The sequence below is a fragment of the Halichoeres trimaculatus genome, unplaced genomic scaffold (genome assembly GCF_033239565.1).
Source record: "Halichoeres trimaculatus isolate MK-OKI-2021-1 unplaced genomic scaffold, fHalTri1.1 fHalTri1_scaffold_15, whole genome shotgun sequence".
In the NCBI taxonomy this organism is placed as follows: Eukaryota; Metazoa; Chordata; class Actinopteri; order Labriformes; family Labridae; genus Halichoeres; species Halichoeres trimaculatus.
The window spans coordinates 7,882,640-7,905,660 of record NW_027437193.1 but is presented as its reverse complement, the minus strand read 5'-3'; the positions used below and the strand labels follow the sequence as shown (position 1 = coordinate 7,905,660).

Below are 23,021 nucleotides of genomic sequence, written 5' to 3'. Positions count from 1 at the left end.
AGTAACCATGGAGTGATACATCTTGAATGATGCTGCAGCAAAAAATAAAGGGACTGTGAAGTCGTCTGTGCTGTAAATAACGGTGAGAATCAAAAGTTTAAGCTCCTTCACTCTCTCTTCACCTTTTCAACCCCCCCGCCGCTCGGGGTATTTTGTAAGAAAACGAGAGCGACAAGAAAAGAGGATGTTTGACGGTGGGAGGAGGGGAGCGGGAACATGAAGTGCATAAATACGTTATTAGGCACTGTTGCAGAGAAGAGGGGGGAACAGGAGCGTGAAATTTTCAGAGAGGATGTTGCAACACGCTGTAACTCCCGGCAAACTCTTTCACTGCATCCCTAATGACCCAACTGTTTCGTATGCATCGTCAAACAAGTCTTTGTTGCCTCCCCTCGATTACGGCCAAAGTCCTTTCTTACACTCTCCTGGAACGTTGTTGTACTTTTTCTGCCGTGCTGCATGTTTGTAATGAGGTCATCGCAGCGTAAAGCGGACAAAAAAAAGATTACAGCCTTTACAGTTTACATCCGTCAGTTTCTCCTTCTTCATAAAAACTTCAAGAAGACAAGACAAGTTGCACAAAAATCATTTAAAAGATGAACAAAAACCTCCAGAACACCCCGTCTTTCTGTCTTCCTGTCTTGGAAGCATCATTTTTAGGAGACTCTTCCTATTAAGACAGAATGAGCAGGTTTGAAAGAGTTAGAGCGTGAGTGGATTGCCCCCCAGATGGTTTAATTCTACCAACATGATTAAGAAACATTAATAAACTAGTTTTAATCATATGATTAAAGTGAGTGAATGTGAAGACTCAACACTGAGACGCACCGCAAAAAACCTGAAATCTTATCAAGTGTTTTTGTCTTATTTTAGTAAAAAAAAATTCTCATACTTGATATAAGCCACATCCAACTTACCAGTCCAGAAAATTGTCTTGTTTTAAGTTATTTAAAGACAAAAATGAGGTCTGAATTGATTTTAACAAGTAAAAAACAAACTGCCAATGGAACAAGGAAATTTTGCTCAAACATTTGCTCAAAGCCAGAACAATGTCTGAATACAAGTAACTTTTATCTAGTTCCATTGGAAGAATTTTTTTACTTGTTACAAGCAATTCAGACCTAATTTTTGTCTTTAAATAACTTGGAATAAGACGTTTTCTGGGCTGGTCGGGTGAGTGTGGGTCATATTAAGTCTAATAAAACATTTTTTACTGAAGGGAAGACAAACACTTCAGAGCATTTCAGTTTTTTTCAGATGTTCAGTGCAATATCTATTTTGCCTAAAAGCAGGCTTGTTAGAACACTATACGGTCATAAAATTGCTACCAATCACAGAAAGTAAGGGACCAAAGTTGCATCAGCATCAAGAATCATGTTTGCTCATGAATGCCTCAACTATGGCTAAAAACTCTCATTAAGAGACTCACAGAGTCCATAACCTTTGACCTATGACCAGCAAATTATAATCAGCTCGTTGTAGTGTCAAAGTAAGTGCTTCTGTCAAATTAGAAGATTACACCAACAGCAGTTTTTCAGATTTCTTGATCTGGACATAGAGATACTGTAGATAAAAAGCCTGACTAAAGTAGACACATTTCTCATGAGTTTGTGAAATCAATTCCTGAGCTACCTGAAAGAGGACCTCGCTGATATGTCTATCTCAAAGGCACCGCGGCAGGTTTGCTGCGTGTTTTCAAGAGTCCAACAACAGACACGAGCCATTTATTGGTTTAGAGTTAGGAGACAGAAGTTTAACAGGGAACAGGCTGCGCTAATAAAAAGCAGCAGGCTCTCTGGGTCTGTGGGTCATCCTGCTGTGATTTAAACCTAAAGAGAAACTGGGACATTCCAGGTGAAGTCCACTGGGCACACACTTACACACACATATATGCGTATGAAAACACTTACTGTGATGCTCACACACACACACACACACACTCACCAAGAGATACAGGTGACCTCCTGTCATCATCAAACACACTCTATACATTCTCATTTTATCAGTCCCAGACCTCTCCATGCACTGTGCACATGTGTTTATGAGTGTGATGCCATTATTCAGAGCTGGGCCTCACAGTCCTAAATCAAAGTGCTTATTAGATTATTTATAATCTTGTTTTCTACAGTCAAATATTCCCAGTATGGCACAGTAAGGCATGAAAAGGGGTGCAGAGGAATCTGTGTCTGGAGGGAAAACATGAGGTACGCTAAAGTGATTATCAAAAAGACACTTTGGGCTCAAAAATATAAATAAGAAACAGCTTTCCTGACTTTTCTGTTTTTGTTATCCCTTAAAAAATAAAGAGCAAACCTTACAACTGCCTCACTTCAATTCATTTCCCTCATTTTTGTTCTTTTAAGCCTAACTCATATGTGAGACTTTTTCTCATTTGTAAATTTGGCAGCTTATTAAACATCTTCACCAGTTTTTCTATTTACTATTCATAGAATTCTGATGTCTCTTTTAGCTGGCATTCACCTTAATCCCAACTATTATTAATGCAAGAATAGCTTTAAAATAATACTTATTAATAGAGGAAATCCCATCAACCGTGGTGGCATGTGACACTTTTTTTTTCACCTCCCAAAGCCAAAATTTCTCTCACATTGGCAACATGAAGGTGTTTTTTTTCTTTGCTTTTATCTGTTTTTATATGAGGACAAAAAGCTAGAAATAAGAAGAAGAAGAACGCCTGAAATAATAACACAGGGCAAATTCAACATCCTGAAATTTCTCACTTTTGCAGTTATTCATGTTGTTAAAAAATGGAAAAACAATAACTCTTGAATTTATTGTTCTGTTGTTATATTTCTTTGAATTGCAGCAAACCAAACATAGACCTCAACAAATAATACAAAACTAAAATACAGATGAAATCTCACTGCACAATACAGAACATTCATAATACATCTACTGTGAGTCCAACACTGGCAGACATGCACGCACAGGACTCTGTAAAGTGCCGTCCCTGACATCAAATGTGGGTCAACAGCCTTTTAGGGTCAGACTGAGCTCTTAGCCCCACATGCTGCTCTAGTGCTAAAACCCAAATGGTTAAAGGTTCCCCACTTGCACCCCCATCTCCCCCCAATCCCCTACTGTGACAGACTGAATCCCACTCCCAGCAGGAGGCAGAGCAGAACACGTCACGGGAGCCTCGCACCATTACTGGCACGCTAATGTGCAGCATACTGTAGTTAAGCTCTTTCAAAGGGATGTTGGGAATGTCGGCAAATTCTTTGATCTGATGAATATTAAATACTCTAAGTGGATTCAAAGGGGGAATTTGTGACGTTAATGGCTGAACTATGACCAACATGTGTGTGTTACTGAAGTCTTTGGTATGACCCGACCTTTGTATTTCAGAGAGGAAAAAGACACTATATTGCATTTGTTCTGTACTTTGTTGAAGTAAAAACACTCTTAAAGACTTTGTGTCCACTTTAAAGGCAAGTAAAACAGTATTTTTACATTCATATCAAACTTGTGGCTGTGGAGGAAAACTGAATATTAACCCACTTATTAATTGCCAAGCTAAGGTCTAGCCCAAGTTTTTTTTTTTTTAATTATTATTTAATTTTTGATTTATTATTTATTATCTATTTTTAGCTTGTGTTCACGAAAAAATTTTACAGGACATTTGCGAAGAAGACATGGGTATGAGTGTATTTTTCTGTGTGAATGATATGTTGTATATCCACTGTAAATGTTTAAAAATTAGTAAACAAAAGACAATGTTATTATTTAATATAACACAATTCAAAAGGTTACGATTAAATAAGTTGATATGTCCTACTACTCCTTTTCGTGCATGTAAACTGAGAAACTTAGTGATCGTCTTGTTTTGTTTTCTTTTTTTTTCATATTATAATTTATTTGTGTTACTCCCTGTTTAAGTTGTGTTTATTGTTTATTTTTACTTATTTGTCAAAGTGCATCATAAAAAGGAAAAGAAAATCTTCCTCCTTTAATATTTTTAATTTGTTTCTGGCCATGAAATTCTCCCTGCCTGGTATCCTACTGTAAAATGTTATTCTTTATTTTTAATTTTTATCTTTCAACTTTGTTTTATTCTATTTCAGTATATTTAGTACTTGTGGCATGAATGTAAATAACTCCACTTCCTGTACGTGACATTTGAGCAAAGGTCCAAACTGAGTGGTCCTCAGCAGGACAGCCAGTCTGGCTCCAAATAGGAAAGAATGACTTCATCACACTATCAGACGTGGTCAATACTGGGTGGGGATGGCCCTCAGACTGTCCCTGACCACATACTCACTCACACACACAAAAACACATCCACACACAGTAACCTGACTCCCCATGTCTCTCCAAATTTTCTAAAATCAAACAATATATTTCTCCTCCATCACTCAAAAGCGGCTGACCTGTTTGTTCCTCACACTGTCTCTCTGTTTGTCGCACTGATTACTTCTTTTGTTGTTGTTGTGTCCGACTACTTCTGGTGTCCTCCTTGACACGCTGAGTCTGAGCCGCAGACCCCAAAATGAGGTGGACCCAGAAACAGATGGAGTCCCAAAATTGAGAGACAACAGGGTCAGAAATTGTGATATTTCTTTTGTTGGTTGATGTGAGTGAAGTGGTTCTATTCGACCATCCCTGAGTGTGTATTTCTTGCTTATTTGAAGGACTGAAGGAGCCCCTTATGGATTTTATGGTCCAGTATAAAGGCTGTATCTGAATAAAAACAAACCCTTTGCCTTCAAACTAGAAGTATATGGAGAAAATCATGAATCTCTTAAAGATGAAGACGAAAAAGTCAAAATGTACTTCATACTGTAGTTTCTCAAATAAATGTTAATGTCATAACGTGAGGCTATTCTCCCTCACTGTAAAAAATCCTGGATGCTGTACAGAACTGAAATACTAATTACAACATAACAGCATCACATTTGATCAAAGTGGATGCTGATTAAACTCAGATCAAACACTTATTTCTGCTTCTGATTTGAACTCAGCATGAGGGAGTATTAAGTGTGATCACAGCAGGTTGTCTGCTATTAAACATTGGAGTCTCCTGCTTGAATACCGATTACAGAAACATGAAACATAATCCTGGTGATAAATGAAAAAAAATCTGTTCCACATTTTTCAGAGGAGTCCTGAGATTTTAATCCAGCTGATAGTGTTTTCAAATATCTGGACTTTACTTAATCTGAAGCACTATTCACAGGATTAGGATCACCTGTGGACCTCTGGTGATGGGAATTACCCCCTGATGTGTGTTTATAGTGTGGTGCACTCAAACTGGATGATTTAGGTCTATATTTAACACAAATATTCTGACACTTGATAAACTGATGATTTCTAAATCTGGTCAATTTCCACAAAGATGTTAAATGAGTTTTTAAGCTGTTTCACCACTTTGTTCAACAGCCAGACATCTGGATATGAAAAAGTCTGCACAGGTGATTGAGTAGTGACCAGGAATCAGTAAAAAAAATAAAAATAAAAAAAATAAATAAAGTCATGTGCTCTTTTTTAATTGACCTATGGCTAAGTCACGCCCTCAATTGTGATGAGCCAATCACAGAGCATACCGCCATTCCCATACACTCAGACTTTCTCTGTCCAGCGACTATTGAAATGCACTGCAGAAAAGTCAGTTTTCTTTTGGTTTCATGAGGTTTTGATTAGATTTAAGTTTAAAAATTGTCAAAATTTAGAAATTAGACACTTTAGCTTGTAACTGAAGCTTTTTATCGACCTTCTCACCAATAAAATCATAAATATATCCCTCCAATGCAGTTTAGACCCTTTTATTGACTTCTGGTCCAACTTTTCTGGTTTCAATACCAATGCCTGGGCTTTGGGTATCGACCAATCCGATACCTGCGGGATAAGAGTGGTAATGTTTTGGGTAAAAGACAAAAAATGAGTATAAGGGATTACTGAAGTTAATATTTATTTCAACTATAAAATATGTAAACATTTATAGATTTTTATTACAAAATATTTTAAGAATCTACACAAGTTCTTTTCAATTATAAACTTTTATAACTTGTAGACTGGTAATGCAGCAAAAAATCAAAGATAGTGCATTAGGGGTAACATTTCAAATCAAGTAGCTGAGAGCGCCTGTAAAAACAAAAAGGCATGGAGCTGGTTGCCTGGATCGGCACCATGGATCGGCCCCTTTCCACCAATACCCGATCCAGCTTTCAGGGGCACTGATACACCGATCAGTATCCGTGCATCTCTATTCTAGATGACGTGATCTTTCTGTTGCCAAAAATTGTCACTGACATCCTGCAAAATGTCCGTACAGCGACATCTGCCATAGCGTCTGTCACTGAGTGTTCACTGATTGTCTGAGTGAGTGGAGGGGGTGTGGCTTAGCAATCGACCAATTCTATACAAAAAGGCAATGTGTTCTCCCAAATTTTTTTGCAGCCAAGTTGCCTTAGCTGTAATGGTAATGAAATTGTTGGAAATGTTGAAATTTTGCATGCTTGACATCTGGATCTGTTGATGGAAGATGGTTTGCTGTCTCTCTATGTTCTGCAGTAAAATGAAACTGAAGTTGACCCAAAATGCCATCAAAATATCTATCCAACAGTCTCTATCATTTCAGACCAGAGAAGGGCCATAAAAAGCCCTTGACAAAAAATAAAATAAATAAATAAAGAATCAAACATCCATACTATCTGTGGGACCTGAAAAGTGGAAGGTTATTTGCTTTGGAGTTTTTACTTTTCAAATCACAGACATGGTCAATTCACACAGGATTAAAAACACATCCGTCCTCTGCAATTATTACAAATCATCAGAGGTCCCCAGTTAATATTAATCCTGTGTAAATTCGGCTTAAGGCTGTTTTAAATCTGGGAACATTGAGTTTAGCTTTTTTGGTTGAAATCTGAGACTTTAAAAGCTTCAGAAAAACAAGTTTATGTGTAACGAAATATCATTACCCAAAGCAAGACTCTGTTCTTCCTGTGAAATTTTCCTTTGAATAAATCTCTCCAGGGCTCAGTGTTTGTTGTATCAATATGAAGCTGTTTGAACAAAGAGGAGACACCAATAACATGCTTCACAGACTCATGGACTCAAAAAACAAGAAAACGTACAAGAAAGTGGATTAATTAATTTCAAAGCTGTTAGAGTGTTTGTTCCAATTTGCAGTTTTTGATTGATGTTTGTTCTTGAGAATCGGTCACATTACAGGGTTTGATCGTTTTTTTTCCTTTTTTAAGAATGTGTTTGAGACCTGAAGATTTGAGAGAAAGGCTGAAACCTCTGAAATATGCATGCTGCAGATTGTGCTGGAAGTCTTGAAAACTATTCCAAAGACAAAGTTGGGTTAATATTTCATTGATTTTTGCACAGAATGTTGTCAAACAAATATTTTTAACCATGATAATCCGTAAAAAACTGAGTTCTGTGAATCATGTGCACACATTTTGGATTAAAGTCCCTCCTTGAGTTCAACCAGGTCCAAGTCTGTGTTGTTTTCAAAGCTTCTCCTTCTTAAATGTTTTAAATTAACCAGCCTGGAGAGATTTGGAAACTCTAATAGTGAAAACATGGGGTTGGTTTTGTGCCTGGCTGCTCCATTTAATTCCAACTTAGAGTAAGAGTGCTACAATTTTCATTTCCCCTTCTAAATACTGAGGGAAACAAGTTGTGTTAGTGCGGATAGTAGTAGCCTAAATCTTTTGTAGATAACAAATAACAAGCAGAGCAATCTGTATTTAAAGAACCTGAAGGATGACTCTGTTTTTTCCAGAGTGCTGTGGAAACAAAAAGCCTTCACCCGTCTGGGTCCCGTTCCAACCTGAGAACACCCAATTGACCCCTAAAAACCCACTGAGCCGTCCTCTCCCACATCCATAAAGGATTCCCCGGGGCAGAACATATCTGTCTCCTGTAGCTCTTGGCCCTGATCCAGGGATTAGGAGTGGAAGAGGTCTGGCCTGTCTCTCTTCATACACAACATAAGCAGTTCTTCCAATGTGGGAGCAGATGGCGGATGACAGACCCCAACTTAAATATATAACCTATCTCACGCTCTACGATCGTACGTTATCGTTTGTTTACAAAAAGTTGAGTAAACATCAGTGTCAGCTTTTTAAAATTAGTTTTAATGGATCTCAACGCGCAGCAGATGTGACGTGACAGAATCAGACTTTTAAAGGCTTTGGATCTGCCAATTCTAAAACCACAAGAAGGAGAGCTGTATATGTGATGCTTGAAGCTCTTGATGCAGTTTGATGACAAACACTTTTGGCTATTTTGGATGCTTGATGCAGAAATCCAATTATTAGACTTGGAAATAACGATGGAAAAAGAAGGAAAAGAGCAAAAATTGAGTAGAACAACATCAAAAAGAAAAGAAACAGATGTCACACTGTTGGACTAACTCTGTGTCGACAAGTTTAGACCTGCGTGACATCATCTGAACCAAAAACTCACAAACCTAAAACCATCACTTCCCTAACATCACCTCAAACCTGAGCGATCTTTCAAGAGCTGAGACATGTGCAGAATCACATTTCACACGTTTCAAGATGAATCAGTGATGCAACTCATGATCCCTGATGCTCTCCCATCCCCTGTATTTCAAGGTCTGAATTCACAAACCGAGACGTGTTTAGCATCATATTTAGCCTCACAGACAAGGCTGGATGTTTAACAGGGCAGAGTGTGCAGGTGTTCACGAGCTCCGTGTGAAAATTGATTCAGAGTTCTATCAGTGACGGCAAATTAGTGAAGGTTTTAGCAACAATGAGGCTCACGGACAGGAACGGCTGCTAAGGAGAAAAAGTTATCACTGTGGTCCGCTTGAGCAGAGCGTCACATCAGCACTGTGGGATTAGACCTCTTTAAACTTGTAGAGTTTTATTAAACAGGCATTTACAGACAGATTTAAGAGCAGAAACTATGAGGGGTGTGCTTGATGCACTTTTTGACAAGATTCACCTGAGTTAAAAAAAAAAACAATACGCCACTGACTTTTGTGGTGCATCAAATGGTAACTAATAGCAAAATGCTACCCATACTCTCTTGATACGCAGCTTCGCTTAGCGGCACCATGAAGACTATCTGGAATCGTTTCTTCCAGGATAAAGAGAACAATTAACCACTGCCATAAAGACCTTTCATTTGTCTACGTGCATTTGTTTTGGAAGCAATTGAATGGAAATCTAATCATCTTTTTTCTACATTACTTTTCTTCGTTCAAGATAACATCTAGCTTTCTTCTGCTTTTCTGTACTTTTTCTCTTTTTCTCCAGTGTCCACTATTACAACAAAACAAATCCAAGAGATCATTTTCTTCAGCAAAGAGGAAAGGTCTGGGTTTTCACTGCTGAGTTCTGCCAGCAAGTGTAGTGTGAGTCTGGAAAATATGAAATGGAAATAACCATTTTTGGCGCAGATAATTTTGTTTTAAGTTCTTGATTATGAACAGGCTTTTCGAGGTAAAAGTAAGAATATTTAAAGATCACTTATAAAGTCCTCACATGGCCTTTAGGTTACAAACAAACAAGTATAAATATGAAGAATTTCTACTTTTAGTCAACCAACAAACTGTTGTATAACTACTGCCATAATACTAAAATGCTCTACTACCTTGATGTAAACATGTACAGGAGATAGATGGCTTATGTAGCAGGAGGACTGGCCAGCTCAATTTTTAACCTCCATTTTTTGTGATCCCGTATTTCGCAGGGTTGAACAAATATTAGGACTGGGAAGATATACTATTCTCACAATTCGATTCCATTACAATTTTTGAAGTGCCGATTTGGTTTAAATTGCGATTCTTTGATTTTTGCGATTTTTAGTTTGCTTTTTTTATTTTAACACCAGACCATGAGGAAAAGTTAAAAGATGATGATAATATCTACAGACGATATCAGGAGCCACATTTTCCCATAAAATGCACATCACGTGAGTCAGAGAGAAACATTTCACCCTCTGCTGGAGTAAAAAGGTAATGACTTTCCAATCCAGTTTAGAAACAAAGATTGAAATTAAGGACTTGAATTGGAAACATAAAACCATTTTTCAACAAAGAATCCAGATTTTGATGTTGTCAAACAAAAAATCCTGACAATTCGATTAACTCTTTTCATAGAACGAATTGGGTGGTTGCAATTTGAATCTCTGTTTCACCTTAATAAGCAGTGTAATTATCCAAAACTAAGCTTGTGCTGGGGTTTGACATAAGCTTTGGCACTCCAGACTCCTGGCCACAAACCTTGCTCCTTTCTATGCAAATGTTACATGTTAGTGGCTTGTGTAATTTCCTTTACGCAGGCATTTGCCAACTCATTTTACATTTCCATTAAAATTCCTATCTGTTGGCACTTCTGCTTTCGTTCTATTAACGCCTCTCCTGTTATTGTCACAGATAGGAAAGGCTGCATGAAGTAAAATTGCCTTTCCTTTATTGTAAAGCTTTAATACGGCCTCTGAAAATGCACCTAAGCCAACAAAGTTAAAGGCTTATTTTCCTATGAGGTGAGTGCTTAAATAAATTATCGTCACTCCCATCCATAGAAATAAAATATAAATGTCTCTGGGATTCAGGTAGGACAGAATAGCAAGTGTAGAGCTTCAAAGGCGTGTTATCTGAGTTGCAGATGAGCTCATGAATCTGCTCAGCAACCTTCTGCTGATGAGATCAGTTTTTTCTGGTGCAAAAGTTCAAGTATGTCTGCGTTATGTAGATGTATTTGACTGGAGGCCACATACTGTGGCAGCCGATCAAAATCCTGTCCCTGCTCTCATCAGCAGCTTTGGAATCAGCGTTCAGAGTGAGAACTTCATATTTTTTTGGTGATGACCCTCAAGCAGAGATGTTCCTTGAGCCGCAGTGAGACATCCTGTTCTGCTCAGCGAGTGGTGAGAACACACATTGATATTCTGCAAAGCAGCGAGCGCCAACATCTTGTCTGTGGGTCTATTCGCACTTTATGAGCCAGAGAGTGGAGCAGCTGAGGCGCAGAAAGATGCGTCTGAGCTTGATTTTTCTCGGGTCTTAAGCCTGTGAAGGGGGGAAAAAGTCACAGCTGTGAGTTCTTCCAACTTCAGGTTAGTCTGGCAGAAAATAGCAGACAGCAGAGAACAAGCGAAGCACTTTTCCACACTCTTTTCCAGCTGAATAGTTCACTTTATGGAGTTGGCTTTGGAACTGCATTTGTCAGACTTTGAGTCACTCCGAAAATGAAAACAAGTCAAAGTCTTAAACGCTGCTTTTGGAAATGAGAACCATTTCGATGCACCATCTCAAGCCATGGTCTTCATTTGCAGTTCAAAACAAACATCATGCAATAATATGTGAAATAAACAAACAGAAGTGACGCCTTCAAAGTGAAAGCAGAAGGGGAGGAGATTTAGAAACAGTATGAGGTCAATGTGTGTGCGGGATTAGGGAGACATGGGAACCAGAGGGGAGTAAACAACATGGATGATGTCTGTTGGTAAGTGGATTATGGGGGATATCCCACGAGACAGACTTCCTTTCTGTTCGATCCATCATTTAATGTTAAATAGTGGCACCTACTGTTTCCCTGTGAATTTATAAATCCAACAAAAACACGTCTGAGCCTGCAGAAGCTTTTCAGGCTCTGAAATCCTTATGTCTTTGTTACTGCACTGAAGCGGTGTTTGTGAACACCTGTGTTAGTTTGACTTTTGTATGAGTTTGGCTCCTGACTAGACAGGAAGGAAGGATCAGCGGCACATTTACTCAACCACTTAACATGCATCCAAGGCATCAACGGCTGAAATCCACGCTCTATCATGGCAGCTGATCAGATAGGTTTCCATTCAAGTCAGTAAATGCACTTATAATACACAGCCATCCTTTTTTTGATGGGCGTGAAGCGGTGTCGCATAAATTCAGTGACCGGAAATTACCTAAAAACGCCCAGTGACTTTCAAAATAAAACAAACCATGTCAAAATCTGTTCACATTTAGCTTAACTATGATGACAAACTACTTTAATGAGCCGAGCCAGACCAGGAGTCAACAGGTTTGAGGGGTTACAGCCCAACATGAATGAAGAGAGACTTATCAATAGAGTGGGAAGTGTGGGAACTTCTTGGTCCTGCGACTCCAGCTGTCTGTCAGCCATACGACTTGTTCGACTGAACACGCAGCCGGTGTGAGTTGGCAAACGCATGCAACAGAACAGAGTCAGACTACAGACGTATTTGGTTTATTTGAGGTATAAAATCACAGCTCTACAGGAACATTTCCTCAGGGTAAAGACTATTGAGGAAAGATGAAGAGAATCAGAGGAACAACTTGTGCTTCACATCGTTCATGGTGTGGGATAATATCTGTAATGATCTGAGCACCATGCAGGCCACTTGCACTTTTTTTTGTTATTTTTGCCTTAAAAAAGTCAGAAATCATGCCTGTAAAGCTCTTCTTCACTTCTTTCAGGGCCAATCTTAGTTTTTTTGTGAGCCCAAATAGTTCATTACGGTAATAAGAACAGCTTGCAGAAATTATAGCATGTGGTTGGAACATCTTTGCACATGGATTTAAATGCAGTACTGTAATACCTCAGATATCACAGTAAAGCTTGTCTTTTTTTCCTTAAGGAGCCATTTGATTTTTTCCCAAGCCCAAATAGTTGAGGAGTTACAGATATAGGAAAGTTAATTGTGTTATGAATAGTAACAGGAGACTGAAACACTGACCTTTCTGACACACAAATATCTAAACATCTCTGCAGTCCTACTTTAATGTCATACTCCCTTGTAGACTGTCTGCTTCAATTTGTTGTTAGTTGCAGGTTTGTATGATAATTTGTTTCCTGACGGTGTTAAAATTTAAGATGACCCAATACATATTTCATATTCCAGATCTTAGTATCCAGAATATTGGCAGGATCTGGATCGTACTTTTACATCTGTCAGAAATTATGGTGACCTTGTCTTGTATTGTTTTGCAAATCATTCCAACCATTTATCATGGAGTTATATACACATATGCTGAAAACGGCCCTATCTCACAATGATAAAGAACCCTTTAAAAAAATCCTGGATCCAGACGGTGATCCAGATCACCTCCAAAATTTAATCACTTCTTCCTTATCCCATTTCAAACATTTCCTGAAAATTTTATCAAGATCTGTTCATTACTTTTTGAATTATGTTGTTCAAAGACAAACAGACGAATAAACTGACAGACAAACTCCCAAAAACATAACCTCCTTGGACGGAGGAAATAAGAGGAATAGTCTTCACATAATCTTTGAGAGAAATTCTTCAACATGTGGTGTGTTCGGTAAGGATGATTACTTTTATCTTTATTTCTAAAATGAAGGATGCTTGAATAAAAAAACAACAAACTGACACTCAGTAAACCTTACCACACACTACTCAGAGATATGATAAGAACAGGGGGGCCAACAAGGGCCCACAGCTCATTTCTGCCCTGGGGCCACCTCGCCGGTAAATCCAGCCTTACTGTTACCACCATCAACTGAAATCCCTACAGACTCCAACACAAGACGTGAGCTTTGTGTTCACTGTGTGCAGCTGCTTACCTGCCACTGCTCTCTATCTGTGGCTCACACACAGACAGACACACACCTTTGACCTGTCAATCTTTCAGCTCCACATTTCCCATGAGCACCGAACAAAAATCCAGCAAGGCTGTGCATCAAAATCCCACAAAGCAAGACACACCAGCGGAAAACAGACGATTAGACAACATGTGCACACAGGAAGTCAAAAAGCAGAGACACAAGAACTAACACACAGCACCTTATCGGGCTGTGAGGAGCTGCAAGGCGACGGCTGTCTGTCTGTTTGTTTGTCTGCGTTGCTGTTTCTGGTGTGTTTGTGATACAACAAGGACCGCACTCGCTCCCCTCAGAGGCTGCCTTATTCCCTCGGTGGAGATGAAATGTAATGGAGCCGATTCAATAAGAGCGCAGCCTCCTCGGGAAAACGCGGGGAATCAAATCACACCAAATCCCTCTGAGCTTTTCCCAGCATTCACTGCTGCCTTGTAGCTGGGAGGGAAATAAAACAATGGCGGCTAATTCGCTCGGATCACGGCTCAGAGCAGCTCGCGCTACAAGGATGGAGTTCGATACGGCAAGAGTTGAGGGCCAATAAAGTAATTAGAAAACACACTGGTGGCTTCTGAAATGTGTTTTTTTTTTTAAAGGAATTCAGCTCATTAATTTGTAGTGAAGGCCAAATAAAAACAACCATAACTAATGAGCTTGTAAGAGTTTTATTAGATATCATGTCCTCTGACCATGAAATACACAGTTGGGGGAAAACAACCACTGCCAATCAAACACAAAAGCACCCCAGAGAGAAATATTTTATTAACCTTAATGTTGGGAAAACATTTGGGAGAGGATGAGGATAAAATATGAAGCTTCAGACAATATTTTGCTTGGCAGGTCGAGTTAGAGCGAAAGAAAGACCACCAGTGTCCCTGCAGCCCGCAGCAAGGTTATGCAATCCAGCTTTCTTTTCCAAAACAGAAACACTTAAAAAAACATCATTCCCAACCACATACTTCACCACATCACCCACACGATAAACCACAGAGCAACACAACCAAGACATCAGCACTTTCACAGGCAGGACTTCATAAAATGTAGCTTCAAATAACAAAAAAGCATCTCTGAAAAAAAAGTACAATCCTAAAGCAAAAGCTACAGCACTGGCTTGAAATGGGAAAGCTAAACGCTTCTGCAGCAGACTGTTTGAGCCTGCAGTGCTCACGGTCATGCTCCTTAAAGCAAAGGAAACATCAGACTGCTCCCAGAGGCTTCAGAGGCTCCTTCTTCCCTCTGTACATGTTTTTGTTTTTAAACCTCTGTTGCTAAATTGAAAATTCTTACAGCGTTTGAAGGAAAAAAGAGGCAATTAAAAATGATATTTATGCAGCTGCATGTTGTCTCTTTTTCCCAGTTTCCTCTTGGGCGGCTGAGCCTTTAGAGGAGCAATTGTACGTGTTACAGCTCCCTGGAGGAATTAAAAGGAGAACACAGGGTCGGTGTGATTCTGATACTCCTGTCTGGATGTAGACAAAGATTTTAAGTCTGGTTAAACGGTTTGAGTGAGGAAAAAGTGATTAAGTCAGGGTTAGAAATGCATTTGTTTTTGGCCTGGTCTAAGTTTTGACGAGATGATTTAGGACTATCACAGTGCTGATATTATTATAAGTGGAAGCAGGGACAGAAGGAGGAGTGGTAGGGGATGCTCCACATCATGTTACACCACTTTATAAAACCTACAGTGTTTATTTTTCTCATCTGTTAAAATATTAATTTCTATGGTAAACTGTAGCTTGTTTGCAATATAGCATAAATAATAATTCAGGCTTTCTATGCTTTTTTCAGTCATAAATCACATCACAGAGTCTTATAATGTTCAATGTTCCTAGAAAAGCTACAGGAAGACCTTGTTTGTAGGGGTGGGAGAATATATAGAAAATTAATTTATCTGGATTTTTTGTTTGACAATATCAAAATCTGGATTCTTTGTCAAAAAAATATATAGGTTTTGTTTTTTGTTTTTTTTTCAAATTCAAATTCAAATTCTTCATTTCTGTCTTTGTTGATAAACTGGGTTGGAAAAAAAGTTACCACTTTTCTCCAGCAGGTGGTAAAAAAAAATCTCAGACTCACGTGATGTGCATTTTACGGTAAAACATGGCTCCTGATATAGTCTGTAGACATTATCATCATCATCTAACTTTTTCACATGGTCTGGTGTTAAAAAAGCAAACTAAAAATTGCCAAAAAAAGGTAAATATTAAAGAATTGCAAGTCAAATTGAATCTGCAGCCCAAAATTGTAACAGAATAAAATTGCCCTACTTGTTTGTCTTCCCAATGCCAACAAAACACCTTTTACTAAATCTGAAAAAAAAAAAAAAAACGATAAATCACATTTCAATTTTTTGCAGGAGCACTGGAAAAGGCATTGGTTTGTTGCTATAACTGCATCTTTGTGTTTAGGGTTCTCATGATCACAATGAACCCTCACATAAAGTTTAATTTCCCATCAAACTTGCTTATTTTATCCATGAAAAACCTTAAAAAAAAAGTCACATTCCGATCCTTGGTGACCCAGTATCAAGGGCCTTTTTATTCATTTCACATTCAATTCACACTGGACTTCAAAGCCCAGTAAGGAGGGGGAAAAAAAGAGTCTGTGTTGTTTGGACAAACCCAAACCCACCTCAATAGATAATTTAGTATTACTGCATCACCTGACAACCAACGTGTGAGATGGTTGGACATTAGAGTTACAGAGGATTCAGAAATATGCCTGTTTGGTGTGATTTATGGGGATCTTTCAATCGATGAGCTTCTGTAGAAATGAGATGTTATGGTTTCTTTGTATTCTGTTTTTTTATGTATTATTTTCACAACCTTTACACAGGTCATGAGTTTTGGGGTGTGACTTCAAGTTAATTCACATATCAAATAAGTATGGATGCTTATGATTAGATGTTTCTGATTTTATCTCTGTACAGTTAAAAAGAACAGTTAACAGTTGCAGAACAGTTTTTCTGAGAAGCTAGCTCTGCAGCTCAGTCTGAAGCAAATTTGAGGACATCCCATAGAAACAAAGTTCCTACTCTGTATTTTCAAATGCAAATTAATTTTTTGAAAGTGCGATTTTGGGGCATTTTTTCTACTATAAGAGAGGGCAGGTGAAGAGGAACAGGAGTGGAAGGAGACATGGGAGTCAAATCAACAACCATAGCTTCAGGCGCACCTTCAAACCGCTAAGCCAACAGCGCCCCCAAACAATTTAAATATCTACAAGTATTCACATACTTGCTGGGCTTTTGCTTGGATTGATGTGATAATGGTTTAATTCATTATGCAACCACGTCAAGGTCAGTGCCAAGATTAATATTTCAAAATAACAGATTAATTACTGACCCCTTCAGTTTGACGCTGAGTCATAATCTTGTGACAGTCACTACATGGCTGCTACAACAAAAGGCCTTTACAAACCCTAATCTGGAACCGTGACATCCTGAAAACCCCTGTCTGATTGATTCAGGGTATAAAAGATTGTCAGCACAACACAAATCAGTTTATTTAAAAACTAAAACATGAAGTTAAATCGGACAATATAACAGAGAAAAAAGGCAAATCTAGGACTCGGCAACGTCCTTAGCACGATGCTGACTCACTGAAATCTAAGAGTGTTATCTTTAAACGTATCATGGCATGCTGGCCATTTGAAGTGTTGGTGCAGGAACAGAATAACATTTTCCTTTACGCTCTCTTTCTATGGACATGTTATTGCTTTGATCCAATCTCTGCAATGCTAAAGCTCTCATATCAGCTTGTGCTGCCATTGGAATCCCATAATAACAAACACTCCTGCTGCAGAGTGAGACTCCCTCCCTCCTCCTCTTGGCATGGCAGGGTCTAATTCACTTCCTGTTCAGTAGGGGGGCAGACAGGAAACAGGAAACACGCTTTTTGGTTCTCTCAGAAGGTATGTTTTTCTTGTGATTGGGGATCTGGGAACGTAACAGAATCTCTTAAAGGAGTTGATGTTCCTGGCACCTTGGCTGCTGTATCAGGCAAGTCCAGGGTAGCGCGGTCAGCCATGAGGACAAGATGTACAGAGAAGAAGCACTAAAAGGTGGTATGTGGAGTCTCTTTTCATGACAGTTTCAGCAGCTGTTGCACTTCAGCCTAACTAGCAGAGACAATATTTGACACTCACCCTGAAGTATCTATGTTGAAGGTAGAGTCTGCAGGATTTTCCTACAAAATAAAATGTAAATTTATAGGAATAATCCTGCTCAATCCTCACTTCTGGGGCTCCATACATGTGTGTCAGTGTCTGTGTCTACCTTGAACCCTCTCCTCTGCCTGCTAGTTGATGTTTTGGTTGCATCGGGATGTTTCTGGACGGAGCTTAAGAGTGGTTACATCAGCCAATTACAGCGCGCCCAGTATGCACGTGATTTTGCGTGTGGATTAGCGAACAGGAGGAGCTATCCTGAGGGGCTAACATGCATGCATGTGCACGTAGCATGGAGCAAGAAAAACACAACCAAAGTGAAACGAAAGGCCAAACAGGTAAAGCTTTTTACTAAACGAGGGCTGAAGTTTGGCTCGACTTACACTCGTGCTCAGGACTGGAGAGCAGCTGGGGACAAAAAGCAACACAAGTTAGCTTTCTGCCAAGTAGGTACCCGGGATTAGCTTGCGCTAACATGCCAAGTCTGGTGCACGGCTCTTGAGTCTCTCCCAAGTAGAAACGTGATGCTGCAGGTGGTTGCTGGGATAGTAAATGTAATCGCGTTGTCACGTTCGGATGCAGTCAGTGTGTGCTGCCGCTGGCACTGAGCCAGGGAGGAGAAGCCCAATTTGAATTCGTGTTTACTAACAAGTCATTAATGTTCCTGCACACCCTACCTTTAAGAAATAATGGAATTAGAAAATATGTTTTAATAGAGTCAGAATTTAAAGTCAAAATTTAAAATAAAAAGTCAGAAATGTCCCATTTTTTGTCCCCCTGACCTCCAAAAGTAGCTTTCTGTGGCCCAAATCTTGATTGTTGATTTACATTTTGCAATAACATGAATGCATTTCATGGTAATCAATTTAAAAGTTTCATTTAACACAATAAAATCACCTTTTTTAGCACAAGTGCCTGGTATTAGAAGAGAAAGCAGTAGAAGTAGACTTTAAGAAATGAAAAAAAAATCTTTTTCCTCTTGTGTTATTCTATACATGGCCGCCAGACTCCTCTATAAAAGTTTAATGACTGGACGATACAAAACATTGTGGAGAAAAATAAAGTTGTTATTGTTATGTTACACTTTCCAGAGTCTAAATAAGTTGTGAATTCCCTCATCTTTGAGACTCCTTATCTCTCAATCTCCATCTCCTGTTGTGCATCTGCATACCTCCACACACGTCCACATCAGGGATTAAAAAATAACTACACATCCTGTGACAACAGCAGTGCGATGAATTATGAATCAATACAAGCTGCAGCACTCTTGGCGTATACTCGCAGGCTGCTGGGGCCATCTGGGGATGCGTGAAAATCTACGACAAAGACAAACCCATTCATTCAGCTGGGGATGCACTCGCCTGCACTGCCTGTGTTTCTGCTACGCTGCAGGCTCTCCTCGATTGGCTTCAAGTTTCCCAAATCCATCTTCTCTCTATTCATTGATCGGAAGAAGATTGGGAAGCAACTCAGCACAGACCTGCAGTGCTGAAAACTGCTGCTGCTGCTGACGAGATGCCAGCGTTGAGAAGTTTCTGGTTTTTATTTTGTCTGGCTGTCACTACAGCGGACTTCGCTTTGGGTAATTAGTTTCAGAATGCCACTTGGCAGCTGTATGCATACAAAGTAGATGAACAGAGATAAAGTTTTTCCCATGCCAGGCTGGACCGATTGCTTTTAAATGACTTGCATTAATGGACACAGAAGGTCTCAGTATTTGGTAGCTGTGAGGCAGAATGTGTAACAGAGAGACAATAAGCAAAAGCAGTGAAGGAAGTGGCAACAAGGTGAAATCAACATCTAAACGCGAGTCAGAGAGAAAGAGAGGTAGAAAGGTCAAGGGAGGCAGGAAGAGAGACGGATTTTTAAAGGTTTCCATTCACTCACTGCCTCCCCGGAGAAATCCCACATCTCCCCCGAGAGCAACGCATTGTGTCGAGCAGTCGGCGTGCTGACATTTACCGCCAGCCTTCTGTTGCTTTGATTATTTTCTCCTCCAGGTGTGATAGCCAGCCGGCTGTCTGTGTGCAATAATGCTGCCTCAGAGTAACTAGAAGTTAGGAATGCAGAAGCAGAATGAGGCCCAGACAAACCTCCCCCTGAAATACCACGGCTGGGTCATTCTTGGAATTGGAGGTAAAAAGATTGTTGGATCTTGAAAGGACTCTTGTTGCCAGGCTTTGGCTGATGTGACAACGAAGGAGAATTGTGACTCCAACGATATTCATACTGTTAGTGCAACCAAGCAATTATGAGATTTTTAAGAAGAGAAGACATAAAGGAAACTAGGGAGTAAGAATTCAACCACCCCTACCTGTCTGCAGATGGAGGCCTGTCGTTGCGGCCCTTGCTGACTTGAGTGTAGAGGGTATCTGAGAGTTGGTGATGGTGGTGTGGATGGAGGTGGGGGTATTCGTCCCTGGGGCTGTGAGGCCGACTGTGTCCACTGTCCACGGAGCTGTTTAGGGGGTTGACACCCGCGTACGGGTGCTCCTCCTCTGAGGCTCTCTCTGACGAGCGGCTGATGTCCAGGATTTCAGCATAGTCCCGTTCCCTGGCCTGACGCTCCCTCAGTTCCCTGGTTTTGGCTTGGATCCTGATGGGGGTTAAATAATAAAACATATTTGCATCAGTCTTCAGGTTCTCTAAAAAATGCAGGTTTTAGGTAATCTGCTTGGGTAAAAGCGTAAGTGATTTTGGCACCCCATGTGGTCAAAGATATATATACATCATATATCTTACTTGTTCTTCTCCTAAAGATACCACAGCAGTATTTTCTGGCGAAACAAAAATCTTTTATCCATTCATGCTGAGTTTTTGCTGTTCCAACCTTGAAAACCTTTTATTTTCTTCTGAGCGAGGTGTCACTTTTAATCTGACTCTGTTTGACGACCAGTTAAAAACTCCTCACAGGGGCATTAAAAGTATGTTAGGCAGCAAATGAAATCAGCTTCAAAGCTCCACTAAAGAGTTTTCAGCTGGTTATGAAACAGACTGAAAATAATACTGAAGCCTCTCTATGAGTCATAAAAGCAAACACCAGCACCAGAAAATAGACTGTAAACGTTGCTGCTGGGGTCAGTGTCAGACACAGCGATTAATGGGACCCGGCAAAAATAGACCTCTATTATATTTCCCACTAAAGATGTCCACAATGAGGGATGAGGAAATAAAATATTGTCTTTTTTTAAAACACAAAAGAAAAGAGTTCTTCAACACTTCTTAAACTTGCACAGAACAAGATTAGAAAAGAGAGAAACTTGGTCCACTGGAGGTGCCAAAACAACACAAGGCAACATTTCCTAGTAAGTTTTTGTAACTGTCTTGTGTTTTAAGCTGGTTATGACACATAATATAGGCCAGCACTATTCAATTAGCGGCCTGTGGGCCATATGTGGGCCAAAAGCAACCCTTGAGTGGCCCTAAAGCAGCTGCCAAGTGATCAGGATTTGGGTCCGATGAGGAAAAACATCTTTCGCCAACACTGACAAATTCTTACAACAATTTCAACATTATTACAAATATTGACTGCAACATCTTTCGTGACCTAGCAACTGACCCAATGCATTCTGTCATTGAGCAAGTGTGTTTGAAAAGTTAACTTTAGCAGTACTACATAGGTGAATATCTTTCTACCAGGGGTGGGCATATGCATCTAAATAAAGATAGTATCAATACCAAGATGAGTATTGGTATGGGATCGATACTAGCGTAATGAGATCGATACTGCAGTTTCTCTGATGTCGTCCAGTAATTTACTTTACTTTCCTCCATCTGCTGCTTCTCTGTGCAAATGGCAGGGACCTTTTTGTTATTTTGCACTTGTGATTTTTTTTCCTAAAATAATTGTGGAGGTAGAATAATTTTAGTAATTTTATTACTTTTATACGATTAAATTTTTTTTCTATTGTTGGGGTTAGTTAATAAAAAGAATTTTCATTGCCTAAAATCTTTGTGCTGTGTTTTACCATAATCATAATCAAAATCAACCAACTCAAGGCAAAATCACAAAATTATTCAACTCCCTGTATTTACCTGGTATCGGATCAAAACCAAAATTCCCAGTAAAGCCCACCCCTACTTTCTACCCTGAAACAAAAAATCAACAAAGATAATTGTCAGTTTAATCCTGTGTGGACCGGAAAATATTTGTTTATTTTTTTCTACCAAATCCAAAAACCAAACCAATGTGTTTGCTCTGCAACCCATCAGTTTAAAGGCTAACTGTCTCAAGAAACTTTTTTGGTGACAGAAACTGCTGCTGTGTCTCACAAGACTGGATAAACACAGTATTAAAGAAACCTTACATGCACAGCTTTTACATCAAAGATTAAGAGTGAGTGAGCACTGATTGTAAGGGGAACACAGGGTATGGTTTAAAAGAGCGACAAAAACTGAATAGATTTAAAGAGAAACCGCTTGGATGTGATTGCAATCTTTGCATGTCAGTTAATCAGAAATCAGTAGAGTCTAAAACAGGCACATCCAAAGTCAAGATCAGCGGCAAATCATAGCTCAAGGTCCCTTTCATTCTACAATATTAACAATGGCACTATAATATATCATGTTCTAAATTGTGTGTTTCTGCTCTCTACATTCTACATTATGTGTTTAACATTATGTGGAAATGTGAGAGTCTAAAAAACACATAAGAGGATACAAGATGAGATTAAAGCTATGAAATGATGCAGAAAGATAAAAAATGGTGAAGAAAAATTGTTCAGAGAGCAGGATGAGAAAAAAGGGGATAAAAATGTTGTTTGAAGTTCAAAACAGTGTGAATATCCAGATCTGATTGTGCGTTAAAAAAATCCTGACAGATTTTCCCAACTTGCTCCAACATGGAAATAATTTTCCTTAGGAAGAAGCAGAGGTTTTCACAGAATACAGGTAAAAACCTTCACAAAGGGATCAAAGCAAACCTCTGTGCCTAGAACTGAAGAAGTAAAATGTTGCGTTTTAATTCTGTCCCGGAAATCATAAATGCTGCTAAAGCCTTGAAGTAAATACACACACTGTGAAGCTGTGAGACACTGTAAATCCCAGGTGTCGCATTAACAAAACACCAGACAAGCTGCTGCAACATCTGCAAGCGATTGTTTATTGTGCCTTCTTAACTCTCCATTACAGACAAGAGTGAATATGTGGAGTCTATTATTTATGTTTTTCCCCCTCTCTGAATAATACCATAAACAATGCATAATAGTCTCCTGCCCCCGCAACAGCTCACACAAGAGAAGCATTTTGCATTCACAGAGTGCTGCTAATGTATAGCTACCATAGTCT

The 23,021-nt window shown here is 39.3% G+C and overlaps 1 protein-coding gene across 1 annotated transcript in view; it reads right to left on the bottom strand.

The window, feature by feature from the left end:
• The window catches only part of LOC141803906 (partitioning defective 3 homolog), a 340,481-nt gene that overhangs the window by 61,188 nt on the left and 256,272 nt on the right, over positions 1–23,021 (bottom strand). Inside the window, exon 22 of the mRNA XM_074687978.1 lies at positions 20,050–20,331. Within this exon, the coding sequence (XP_074544079.1) occupies positions 20,050–20,331 (282 nt within the window). The remainder of the gene's footprint in view (positions 1–20,049; positions 20,332–23,021) is intronic.